Raw genomic sequence first — 13,656 nt, 5'->3', positions numbered from 1 at the left:
TTCACACCCTATAAAAACATCTGCTGAACCCTCTTACAGTTCCTTGGCTTTGATCCTTTTCTTTCTAATGTGAAAAAAAGTTGCATTCAGTTAATCAAAAGACTGAGAGAGTGTATTATCTCTTTATTCTCTTGCTTGTTTAAAACATTTTGTCATGAGACCCAGCTGGTAAGCTGCATGAACTCACACCAGCAGAACTTACACCAGTCCAGGTGTTGTCTTTTGGACACCTGGGGGTGAATAGTTTGAAATAGAAGACTAATAATGAGATGAAATGATGCAGGCTGACCACAGACACAGTGTTCTGGCTCATCTGATAGCCACATTTTCAGTCATCTTGAGGGTAATTGCTCTTCAACCATGGTAGGAAAGAAAAGAAACAGAGGGATGCCAGGGATTATCAGACAGAAGGTACAAAGGGGACAAGTTTTTAAACAACCATACAATAATTAATAATCTATAAAATAATGTTCATTTCTTTTAAGGGATGGGAAAGACATGGTGGATATTGTTACAAAATCGACAGTACCCCTCGAAGTTTTGAACATGCTTCCAGTGGTTATTTCTGCCCATCTGCACTTGTATCAGTAACAAACAGGTAGTTAATCCTATTAGACAGTGTGAAGATGCCTCTAACAAGAGTTATTCTAACTTTATAAAGTGTTGCATGGCAAAAAATATTACCATTGTGAAGTAATATTTGCTTGAGATATGAGCATAATTACTAACATCAGCTAAAATCAAAGGTGTGCTTTGCCTTAGTTTATAATTGAAAATAAATTAAGTGAAAAGCAACTGTTAGGCTAATAAACACTTGTAGCAATGTGCACACATGGGCATGCAGAAACCTAAAGAAAATGTGTTCTGCAGGGGTATGTAACATCTTTAAGAATCTTCATTGGTGTACTTGGAAGGTGTACTGAAAAATGAAAAGATACTTATTTTTATAGTGAAAAAATACAAAATTTTAATCAAAATCAATCAATGTTTTATAAATGTTTCTATTAATGTATTTATTTTATGTGATTTCTCAGCAAATAGGGTAAGGTAGTAAATGTTTGAAAGCAATTGTTGCCATTTTCCCATGCCTTGTTCTTATTTGCCTCTATTCCAGCTTTAGCAAGAGCTTTCTCCTCTGTAGATGTCCAGATGCTTGAGTTTTCTCTGCTCTCTTTATTATTTACCCTTTATGTTGGCCTTCCATTAAAGTTTGATATACTAATAGATGAATTACATAGATAATGTAACTGTAGCATATTTATTGTTAAAAAAAAAAAAAAGAAAAAGAAACCTAATCAACCAAAAAAACCCAAACCCCAAAATATAAGAAGGAAACGTCTGCTCCCTTTAGTCCAGGGGAAGTAATCCCCAGCAATCAGATAAACAGTAGGTAGGTATTTGAGGAAAACACTGGCTACTCTACAGAAGGATTTACGTCGATGGGAACTTGCCCTGCCCAGTGGTTTCAGGGCTGTGCACAGGGGCGTGCAGCACTCAGCTGCAGTGTGACAAAGGTCCCTGCAGGGGGAATAAAGGACAAATTCTTGCAGTTGAGCATCGGCAGCTCAAATGTGGCAGGGAGCTGAGGGCATGCTGCACATCAGTAGAATCATGTCTTCTGTCTTTTTCTGTTTTGTTTTTACTTTTATTTTTTTCACTTCTCAGTGGAGTCATTACTAATTATGATGTTAGTTTCCAGTTCCAGTTAACAGCAGTAGCAAGGAGTAGCAAAAGCATGTTAGTTAAGTGGTTTTGTTAAATTACTGCTGATGTTTGTTGTTCCGGAGTGAAAACTGCAATAACTTCTCAGTTAATGATCCTAAAAGGTTCATTAGATAGTAAGTTGTAGAGGAAGGAGAGTAGACATAAAAAGAGAACACGGAGAGGAAATGAAAATGAAATACAAGTTCTGAGTCACTCACAGTGTTGCAGATACATTCTGTTTTTTACGTTACTGTCATCTTTATATTTAGCCATTCTTTTCAGAGTTTGTAAAGTCAGAAAGTTGAATGAGTTCATCGAAGTGGGAAACTTCTTTCCTGTATAATTTTCGTAGTCAGCTGACTGAATGTGCTCATAAACTGAAACATTCTTGTATAATTCTATACCAATTATATCAGAACTAACTGGTCTGAAGTGAAAATTGGATTACTATGCACAACAGTTATAACTTGCAGAAAGGTGTCTATCTCTCACATAATTTTAGTGAAGAAATCCAAGAAGAAAAAAGTGATTCTATGTGTTCAGTTCAGCTGGTGTTTTGAGTCCTTCAGATCTGGTTTCTCAGTGCTGGTTTGTGTGTCTGCTGGTTTCAGTAGGACACGTCTGTCCAGAGATTTTTCTTTTCTTTCTTCTGGATCCTTTTCAAACTCCACTAATTTTTTTCATTCATACAAGGATTTTCTTGCTTTCATTTGTGCATCATTAATACATTCTGTCTTTACATCTTGTAAGTCAAACACTGAGGTTATATGATCTGGTTCTAGTGCTTCTTTTATGTGCTCAAGTGCTGAAAAAACTTTTGACTTGTGCTACAGACTTGTGCCTCAAGCTCCCTACAGCATTCTGTAAAGAAAATTAAGTACCTCTGTTATATTTTTCTCTTCTGAGATTATTTAAATTATGTCATGAAAGCTATTCACTGAAATACCAATTAACCTATTTTATTCTAAAAACTTTTATCTTGATTCTTTTATTAAGGTTTGAACAAGCTTTTATCAACAGCATGATCCACAGCATGGCAGAATCAGAAAGAACTTATTTTTGGATAGGATTGCAAGACCTTAACAACACAGGAGAATACTTTTGGCTAAGTCCAGCAGGAAGGAATCGCTCTGTGAGCTACACAAACTGGAACAAGTACCAGCCACGTGAGTAGCATGTTGCTAACAAAAGCAATGGCTTGGAAATGGAAACTGGGGAGTGTGCTCTCTTCTCCACGGCACCAGTGACTTAACAGGGACTAAAGAGAGCCAGTCCTTTCCTCCCTGCCTGGCCAAGAGAGCAGAGAGAGAAATTTGCATCTGCTGCTGGCTCCATAACCTGAGGTTTTCCACAGTCTGGCCCTCCTTACAGATACAGCTAATCCCTGAAATTCTTCTTTTCCCATGAGGTGTTTTTCATACATTCCTTTATGAATTATAATACATTTGTTGTATACATCATTTTTTTAAAAAAACATCAAAAACCAAACTTGATGCTTCCTATACATTTCTTTATTAACTTTTTAAGGGCTTTCTGAGACTCTCAGAAAAAGGTCCTAGAAAAGTAATGAATTTTATTCTGTAATAGTCACAATTTGAAATTTATATTTTATACAAAAAATAGGGCAGAGGTTGCCAGATACATTTCTGTGAATAACAGCACTGTGTGGAGGTTTCTTCTTCTTCCCCTTTAGTTTGATTTTGTTTGTTTTATAGTAATTCTAAGGAAAATATTCCTAGGAAAGAAAAATTGAAAAAATTAAAGTTATTCAACCTTTGAAACATAAACCACTAAGAAATACCTGAAAATAGAGACATTATTATAAAGATATTCCATTTCAATAATGGCTCTCTGATTTAGACTCTTTACATTTATTGCTTTATGACTGCATTTTGCCAAAGTAATGTTTTTAGTTGTATTTCTTCTGCATTTTGTGAGAGGAACTATTTGTCCTCATCCATTTTACAAGCTCAAGACAGCCAAGACAGCAATAAATTGGCTGCTGACCAAAGAATTTTCTAGTTTTGTAAGTTCATTAAGATTTATCCAGAAATTCATGTCAATAAAACAGCCACTTGACCAAAAAAATATCACAAAATTCAGATGTTTTGTTCTTGTATTCAGCATTTATTCTCATGTCTAGGTCATTCTGGAGGATGTGTAGCTATGAGAGGGAAGCACCCTCTTGGTTACTGGGAGGTGAAAAGCTGTAAGAACTTCAAAGCAATGTCATTGTGCAAGCAAAAAGTCAATTCTTATGAAGAACCAGAACTTACTTTTCAAAAATACTCAAGTTCCTGCTATTTTGGATGGGAGTCAGAACCTAATCTGCTCAACTGCTATAAGGTACATGTCATACTTGCTTTGAGTTTTTCTGATTCTACAACAGCTTAAGGATATGCTGTTCCTAAAAGATTTTTGATGAGTCATTATTTCTTCACTGAACAAAAAAAATTTCCTGTTACCATACTGCACTGCATTAGTGCAGTGAGAGAAAGTAATAAGAATCAGAGCTATGCTTGGAACATACGTGGCTTTAGTTTGGAAAAAAATGTGACTAATATTTGATTTTTATGGGTTTCTGAAAAAACTGCTCTCTAAAATGAACTACATTTATGACAATGTTGGTTTTATTGCAGATATTTCACAATGAAAAAGTTCTCATGAGAAGAACATGGGATGAAGCAGAAGCATTATGTCAAGATTTTGGAGCCCATCTTGCTAGTTTCAGCCACATCTATGAAGAGACATTTTTAAACAATCTATTATATACAATTTTTGATAGGTAAATATATTTTTAACACCAACGAGATTTATCTTAATCATACTAATCTACAATTCACATTATTCCACCCTCTTTACTAGTGTCCAGAGAAGTCCCTACTCTAACGTGAACTTAAAAATGGGTGAAATGCATCAGCAACATTGCAATGTGATTATTTTTGAAGGTGATCTTTGTGGTAAATGTTGAGCAGCTGTTATTGTCAAGGTGGTATTTTTGTGAGTTAACATTCCTCTTTGAAATGGAGATTCAACAATTTTAATCATATTTTAAATGTTTTCATCTTATAAAACATAATCTAGTATTTGGTATGAAAGCAAGAGTTTACTTCAAGGATACTAAAAAGAAATGTATTATAGAATGATATTTAAATTCAAGAAGAAATTAATGTGTGTATTTGTACTATTAAAAATTCTTTCTGAAATCTAAAATCTGGGGAAACAGTACATGAGAAATGTTATTTTCTTTGTTTCTTTGTTATAGAACAGAAGAAAGACAGTTCTGGATTGGATTTAATAAAAGAAATGCACTTTCTGGAGGGACGTGGCAGTGGTCAGACAGAACACCTGTAAATATCTGTTTACTCTGTATTTCAGCAATCTTTCAAGTCATATCTGAGCATACATTGAACCAAGGCAAAGGCTTTTGGATGTGGGCAACTTCTGTCAATCATGTCCAAAAGTTGTCAGGTTTCAAAATTATTCAGTTCCTTTTATGAAGAAGTCTGGTATAAGATGAGTGAGTTGGACAGAACATTGGGAAAACATGCCTATGGACCCTGTTATTTGTATTTTTCCATCATAATTTAGGTGATCCTCTAGTTGTTTCTGAGATGTTCCTAAGGTACACATGTCTAAGTCCTTAATTTTTCTCCATGATGAGGTTTTTAAATGCTTCATCTTGGGTTGTCAGTGAAAGAGAATGAATGTGCTGTTTTCAGGTTGTATCTTCGTTTTTGGAGGACAAGTATATTGAAGATGACTCAAGAAACTGTGGTGTGTTCAAAGTAAACAGAACAGTCTTTCCAGCCCACTGCAATGAAAAGCGTGAATGGATATGCAAAATACCAAAAGGTGAAGTGATAATTAACATGCATTGTCTGTTATATACATTACTTGCAGTTCAGTGGAGACAAGGAAAAAATCTGTAAAAGTCTCCTTTTAAAAGCCACCTCTGGAGTTCTCACTGGTCTTCTGCATGAAATCATGGCAAAGCCGAATGAGTTATTCCTCTTATATTTGTTGTCCAGTTAACAGATCTAATGTGAACAGTCAGTCTAAAAACATATGGTAAAATTACCAGTTACTTAGAAATACTCATTCAAAGTTGTTGCTCATAAAAACTACTGTGAATATTTTTCAGTGAGTATGGCAATTATTTTATTTTATTTCACATTCAATGCCTTTTTATATCCCTGAACAAGAATAGCAGTGTTCTTAATGATTTTTGGTTTTGTTTGGGTTTACTTGCTTGTTTTTTTCTGCAGGCATCAAACCAATGAGTCCAGTTTGGTACACAGCTGGTATGAAATATTTTCTTTTTTTCATCTTGAAACAATGTAACTTGGGAATACAATTTAAGCTTTTGTTAAGAATAAAATAAGTAAAATATTCTAAGTTGAAAATTTACAGTAAGGATCTCTGTAGGAACTTCTTGGTCAGAGATCAAATCTGCCACTGTGGTTTAGGAGCACCAGAGCATCAGATACTGCTTTGGTAGGGTTAAGAAATATTACTAGTAATAATGACAGGAGTTTGATAACTGTCCATCATGTTAAAATTGCCCTGCTTTTAAGCCTGGACAACTCTCTTGATATTACTGCAGTCTCAGGAGATAGAGTATTAAGGAAAAAAACCTCACAGTCCATTTTTTGTCACCACAAATTGATATGTTAAATATGGTTCTGCTGTTACTAGTGGTATATTTGTCCTCTGACATGTGGCTCCAGGCAGGCCATGGGGGTAAAAAAAGATGAGACTTGAAGTTAATTTTTCACCCCTGCACACCACTGACTGTTTTGCTCGTTCTCTAGAGCTGCCCTGGTCATATTATCAAGGAGCAGAATATCTTTTCCATGTCAGCCCTGCAGAATGGGAAACCTGTAAGTTTGTCTGTACCTGGCTTCGTGGTGGATTGGCAATAATAAATGCTTCTGGTGAACAAACCTTTATTCAAAATAAAATAAAGAAGGTAAGAAAAAAATACCCCTTTCAAAAAATAAATCCTCAGGTGTTAAAGACATGACAGAAAGTAGGCAGTTTAGAGAATCTGTCTGCCTGATGTAACAAACAGCTTAGAAAATGAGAAATAGCTTCACAAGCAGATGAATTCCCAAGAAACTGAGTCTATTTCCTTTCAGGTGTTCTCAGTAAAAGCAAAATAATGAAAATTTTAAAAATTAACGCAAATAATCTGTCTGCCTTACTGAGGACAAAATTCTACAGCTGTAAGACAAAGGAATATTGTAGTGTAATCTTTAAAAGAACATTAGTTCTGAGTAGAAGAGCTCTTGACCCACACTTATTGTGTACAGGCTTTCTCTTACTTCTGTAACTTGTAATAGAAAGCATAAATAGAATTGTGTTATACTAACATGGGGTCTTTCAGTTTCCAAAGAATTATGTTTAATTTTATCTCCTAGTTGAGTAGTTTTATATTAAAGCATGATGAAATAGATTTAAACCAATAGATCATGGCAGAAAAAGCTTATGATGAACAGCAACAGAACTGGCTATGCTGTCTTGTCTTCTTCCACATCTACCAGAGACTGTGGTGGGATATAATTACTACATTATCTAACTGAATATTTTTGACTTAAAAGTCAAAATCTATCTATCTATCTATCTATCTATCTATCTATCTATCTATCTATCTATCTATCTATCTAACTTAGAATCACTAAAAATGGATAATCAAACATGGTTTTAATGTCATGTTTACTTATATGAGATCTTTTAAAAGTGGATTTATTGTAAAATTAGTGGGTATTTCAAAAGTTTGTGAGCATTCTGCAATGAAAAAGCAAAGTTTAGTCTCTTGACACTGGAAATCAGCTTAAATTCCTAGAAGTTTTGTCTCAGAATACAACATGCACAGCTATTTTAAAGCCTGCTGTGTTTGGCTGAGCTTTCTCAGCATAGCCACGTTTGTCCCTAAGTGATTTAAACTATTTTCCTGTGGAAGTAGGAGTAAGTATAGCAATCACTAAAATGATACTCAGCAGTCCAAATAGACTTTGCATGTGTCATTTGCAAACTTGGTCAAAATCTCTTAGCATGGAATTTGGAATCACATTTTTCACTATTTCTTTAAAACCTGTAATAGGTAGGCTGGGTGCTGTGATTAGAAAACTAAACTCAGCAGCCAGGCAATACCAAATCAGAGAGCATTCCAGAGTCTTCTGTCAGAATGTCTGTTTTCTTCATTTGATATTGCTAAATAAAATGTGAGCTGTAGAAATCCTAACTGTAACTCAAAGGACACAGGCTGGACTTCAGTCCTTTCTGACAAAAAAATAAACACTTTGAAGATAGAAGGTGGCTTCTCTAGTGTCCTGCACATTCAGAACTTTTTGCTTTTTCTTTTTCCAAAAGTCCCCAAACTGTGACTGAGTGGCTGACCCTGAAGTGAAATCAATTCATATCTTAAGCTAGAATCAACAAAGCAGTAACACATGGCTGTTGGAATTATATTATTTCCATGGCTTTTCAATAATGCTTTGCCTTTTAGAAGCAAAGATCTAGATCCTTGCATGAGAACAGCAATCAATCTGGAAAGCATTTCTAGAAAACTGTGGTATGAACCATACAGAGTTAGTAAATGTTCAGAAAGCATTTTGGAAACGTCAAGGATCAGCACTGTATTACTGCTTAAAGGAAATACTCGGTATTGTTTAATTTTAGGAATTGGAGAAAACAAATTCTGGTCTAAGATAACAGTCTTTTCAAACCAGATAGGGTGTAAATTCCTAAAACTGTAAATTCCTAGGTTACAGAAGACACATCAGCAATCCTGTGGAAATACAGGAGCTAAATCATGCTCTTCTCAAGTGAATAACCTCACTGAAGTTACATGAATTAACATGGGCAGGATTTAGCACCTGTTCTTCCCATTGGAACCCAATGGAGATGCTATTTGAATACACAGTCTGACTTTAGGAGTTTGTTAATGCAATATCTAAATGCATGGCAAAACGTTTCTTTTATAGCTGTCGAATAGTGATGTCCACTGGTGGATTGGATTGCACGCAGAAAACCTCAGTGATGAGTTTTGGTAAGAATTTGTATATTCCACAGCTGCTGTGAGCTGTGCTGTGTCCCAGTATGATGGGCCAAAGCAGTTTGGTAACTGAGTGGGATATTCAAGAGACAATTTCAATTTTCATATAAATATCATTCAGAATAATATTGCTCTTAATTTATCTCCACGTTGCAGTATTCCTTCTGACAGGGTTGTAAAAGACATTTATGTTGACCTTGGTCACAGTGGTTGTTTGTTTACCTTCTTTCCTTTTGAACCCTTTAACGGAGGGTGTAATTTTAGGTAAGGACAGGAAAATGTGAAACTTCATTCTTAATATTTCTGTGCAGCTGGACAGATGAATCACCAGTAACATATCAGAACTGGGATGAAGGGAGGGAAAGAGATCTGCAGAAACCAGGGAAAAGATGTGGCTTCATTTCATCCCAAACAGGTTGGTTTTATATTTCCTTTTGCTGCAGTAATTGTAACTTTATTCTGTTATTGGCGAAAGGTTTATATATTTTTTTTCATTGCTTTTGAGAAACACAATCTATATTAAAGTCCTGTTCCATGGTTATAATTTACATGACTGCTTCTGTGATTAAGGAAGGAATAATGAAATATCATTAACATACTCAGAGACTAGGTTTGTAGGTTTTAAAAGTTTGTTAATAGTTATAGCTCTCTGATGTCAAAATACAAAGGTTCCAGTGATATTGATACCTCAGTTTTAATTGGGCATTATGTGGAACAGCAGTAATGTTAATGCATTGCTGGTGTTCACTGACAGTTTTCTCATAAACAAATGACCCACATGGACTTAACAACAATTTTTCCTACATCTATAAACTTTTTTCCTATCAGCACATGACTTTAAATACTCAGGTTTCTACCTTATTTTTGATCCCATAGACAGTCTGCTGAGGGATTTTTTGCTGCCATAATTTTGGTGCTAGACTTTCAAACATGGCAAAATTCTATATTTTACTAGGGTATTAAGAAAAAAAGCCACAGTGCTGCTGGTTTAGTGATTTTCTAATCATCTCACAGTGTCTGTTTCCTGATGATCTGCAAGTCATATGAGAAAGTAAACATGGCAGGTTCCAAGGAAAATAAAAACAGCCAGCTTTGTATTTGTGAGAAGAGCTGAAAAAGATTTATGCAGCTGCAGTCTTGTAATCCCAGCCTCGAAAGTCAAAACTGAAAAAATGTAGAACCTTTTTTTCCACACATAATTTTGGGGGTTTGATTAATGACTTTTGAATGCTTGAGTTTGCTATTGCCATATTTAGTATCAGATAAAAAGAAGAGATGCCCACCCTCCCCCCTCAGCTGGCCAAAAGTGGTGGCTGGCCAACAATTTGTTGAGTTTCCTGAAAAGTGTGTTTTCCTCCTAAGCAGGTCAGCATTTTTTATCATCACCTGGATCTTGCCAAAAATTTTCAATGTAAGGAAGTCAAACTATTTTATCTGGAAGGCATTTTTTTTCATAATTTATTTTTTAAATATATGATTGTATAGTCATATGTTATGTCACTCAGTGTAGAGAAATTGGTTTTACTTGATAAAATTAAACTGGAAATAAAAGTATGTGCCCATGAATCATCAAATCCACTGTAGTGCAGTATGTCCAAATATTCCTGAATATAAGTCTCTTTTTGATCAATCAGTAAACAATATCTAAGAAAAAAAATCCTTTCCAATTCTCAAACCAGTGCTGAACTGTGATTTTTCTTTTTGCTCAGGGCTCTGGGGTGATGAAAACTGTACTGTTTCTCTTCCCTGTATTTGTAAACGTGAAATTCCAAAGAAGATAGAGAAAGAGATTCCAAAAGACCCGAACCAAGAAGGAGTATGTCCCAAAGGCTGGTTGCACTTTGGATTCAAAGTAAAACCTTCTTTTATGCTGTTTCATTGTTCAAAATGCATTCCATGTGTAGGGCAGAAATTGTGTTAAGGGATTACTTAGTATTTGAAGGTTTTCTTGCTTTTTGAAAAACAGGGTCCATAGGTTTATAACCACTGACACAGTGACACCAAGATTATTGCTGTTAAGTAGCTGCCCACACTTTAAGAAGTTGTCTTAACAAGGTGTTAAAAATTTTACTTTAGTATCAGAGAGGAAATACTCGTATATGCAAAAGCAATGCAATTGTACTTGTGCTTTTGCCATTAAAAGCCTTCTCCATCCTCTTTTTTCCACATATGACAATTCCAAGGGTCTTTTATGATCTCAAGAGAGGTCTCTAACCCCTTGATGTACTAAATGGATCCCTAATTGCTGCTGTCCTCTGAAATATGCTGTTTCAAATGGGTTTCATTAGAGATAATTATAAGCCAAAGTCTATTTGCAACTGAGGGTCAAAAGGTAACTATTTCATCTGGCTTCTCTTAAGTGCCCGAGTTCTTTATAGCAACACGCATTGAGGTGGCTGAATTTATCCCAGTGCTCACTGCAGTGACTGCAAGGATAAATTTAACCTCGATTGTTTGCCTTGAAACAACTGATTTGAGTGTAATCCAGATCACAGCTGAGAACGAATATTGAGGATGCTGGAGATGTCCATGGCAGGAGAGAAACCAGTTTAATATTTAATATTCAATAACAGCATGTGAAATGTTTCAGTGATCAGTCTTAGTGATTGATAAATGACTGGAGGAAAGCAAAGAAAGTAAGTTTGTTTGTTTGGTTTTGTTTTTTGAAACAGTGCTTTTTAATACAAATTCCAAAGGATCCAGAACATCTGAGAAACTGGTACTCTGCACAAGAATTCTGCAGTAACTATGATGGGTCACTTGCTATCCTAGAAGATGAACTCGAGCAAGGTAGAGTGCTGAAAATGTTGGTAAATATATAAAATGTCATCTTCATTAGGATGCTGTAGTAAAGTTTAATCTTGGTTACAAATTTAGGAAATAAGATTGTTCAGCTCTTAGCCATGGTTCCACTGCTTTAAATACATTAACAATTCTCAGTTTGCCAAAATTTAGAGGTTCACTGAGATATATGACAGGTACATTTTAAGGAGTAATTGTAAATTCTTTTGTGCTTAGCATGCTTTAAAAATACTCCCAAAAATAGAATACCCATTTAAAAATTTGAAATTTAAAATTTCTACCTTATTATCTCATTTTTATCTTTTAGTAGTACTTAAAATCTTATCTGTAGTATAGCACCAGGCTGGAAATGTCAGAGAATTGAATGCCAGCAAATTTGGAAATATTTATGAATCCTATTCATAAAAAACTTGTAGCTGAATTTCACACACTTGTAAAATCACTTATTTGGATGTGGAAGGAATCTCACTGGCTTTGTTTAGTTGAGAAATCTTCAGCTAAAAGTGAGAAAAAGCTTCTTCAATCGGACTGTATTGTGTTTGGCCTGGTATTAATAGCTAATGGACTATATATAACCCAATTGAAATTAATCAGTTTAACTGAATTTATAGTTAGTTACTAGAAGTGAGTGGCATTTCAGTATCATCTATGTAGCATCATTGATTGGAAATTAACTTTTTCAATGCTTTAGTGTGTTGCAAGAGACTTCATCTATCCCTAAATGCTTACTGGTTTATTTTATTTTGTTTTGTTTCTGTTTCATTCTCTAGCTTTCATAACAATGAATCTATATGGGTGGAAAACTAGTGTTTGGATAGGTTTCCAGAGTGACGATTATGAAAAACAGTTGAATGAAAATCCTCAAATGTATTCCAACTGGTCACCAGTTGAAGTAGTGGATGTGAGTATTTTCAGGGGGGTTGTGGCAGTGAGAAGTTGGTTTTGTCAGTAGAAATTGTGGCTTCCATAAGACAGGGCCAAAGTTGTTACAGCAGTTTAGGCTGCTTTTAATTTTTGCAACTTCAAAGAAATGTGTGCAGTTATAGGCACAACTAGAAGTAACAAACAAGGCACCATCAAGACAGAAATTTATGTAATTTGTGGCTCTACTCACATTCTCTTGCAGCTGGTTTTAAAAAGCAAAGTTGGAATCATGTGGTTAGTATTAGATGCTTGGTCTGAGCAAAGCTTAGGAACAAGATTATGAATTTCCTACTTTAATACCTTGTTTTACATGTTAGTCCAAATTGGGGTTAGCATTTTGGTTTGTCAACTGAAAGCTTGTGACTTTTAAATTATGAGGTTATTGTTTCAAATTGTATTTATGGGGCTTGTTCATTGTTCTACCTAAATATTTATTATAGAAACTTTGAGGTAATTATTCTCCTATACATCCTAAATTCGATGTAATAATTACACATTGTTTTACATGGTGTATTTTTAAATTAATGTAAGGTTTTGTGTTGATTGCAGAGACAGAATTTTAACATTCAGGATCAACTTCCACTGTGTACATTGGTATCAAATAACCCTAATTTTTATTTTACGGGGAAATGGTACTTAGAAAACTGTCAGAAAAAATATGGGTTTGTCTGCCAAAAGACCCAGGGTAAGGTTTTCTCTTGCTTCTGTTCTCTTTTCTTACTATATGAAATTCATCTTTGTTTTTTTATCTTTGTATTTTTATTTTTAGAGATACTTTTCATAAGTGTTTCTAAAACAAGGAACATAAAATATTTCTAAGTTTGCAATTTAGACTAGCTCTACACTATTTAATAAATCAGTACTTGGGATGTAGAAGTAATTGCTAAAAAATATTCTATTAATAAGTTTTCTTCCTAACTTTGAGCATTCTGTAGTGTATCTTTGAATTATAAATAGAGATGAAATTTCATGTTTTCTCTCATGGCTGCAGAGTAACCACACAAAATTACAAAAAGGCTAAACAGAGGGTGATTTTGATGACAATATGATTTAGAATGGGGGCTTGTAACTTGTAGTGTTAGATCAGAAGAGACTCTAGAAAATGTGCTTTTCTGAACAGTGTGAACCCTACTGGCTTATTGAGTAGAGCTTGGCTTCTCTTTCCT

General features: G+C 34.8%; 1 protein-coding gene across 1 annotated transcript in view; it reads left to right on the top strand.

Annotated features, from left to right (window-relative positions):
• The window catches only part of PLA2R1 (phospholipase A2 receptor 1), a 38,042-nt gene that overhangs the window by 14,640 nt on the left and 9,746 nt on the right, over positions 1-13,656 (top strand). Inside the window, exons 10-23 of the mRNA XM_058840157.1 lie at positions 486-598; positions 2,701-2,870; positions 3,848-4,050; positions 4,344-4,489; positions 4,970-5,054; positions 5,427-5,559; positions 5,973-6,008; positions 6,519-6,676; positions 8,694-8,758; positions 9,076-9,179; positions 10,474-10,616; positions 11,437-11,554; positions 12,337-12,467; positions 13,040-13,175. Of these exons, the coding sequence (XP_058696140.1) occupies positions 486-598; positions 2,701-2,870; positions 3,848-4,050; positions 4,344-4,489; positions 4,970-5,054; positions 5,427-5,559; positions 5,973-6,008; positions 6,519-6,676; positions 8,694-8,758; positions 9,076-9,179; positions 10,474-10,616; positions 11,437-11,554; positions 12,337-12,467; positions 13,040-13,175 (1,741 nt within the window). The remainder of the gene's footprint in view (positions 1-485; positions 599-2,700; positions 2,871-3,847; positions 4,051-4,343; positions 4,490-4,969; positions 5,055-5,426; positions 5,560-5,972; positions 6,009-6,518; positions 6,677-8,693; positions 8,759-9,075; positions 9,180-10,473; positions 10,617-11,436; positions 11,555-12,336; positions 12,468-13,039; positions 13,176-13,656) is intronic.

Source organism: Poecile atricapillus, chromosome 5 (assembly GCF_030490865.1).
Source record: "Poecile atricapillus isolate bPoeAtr1 chromosome 5, bPoeAtr1.hap1, whole genome shotgun sequence".
NCBI lineage: Eukaryota > Metazoa > Chordata > Aves > Passeriformes > Paridae > Poecile > Poecile atricapillus.
The sequence above is the reverse complement of the archived record's forward strand: the minus strand, read 5'-3'. Positions and strand labels throughout refer to the sequence as shown.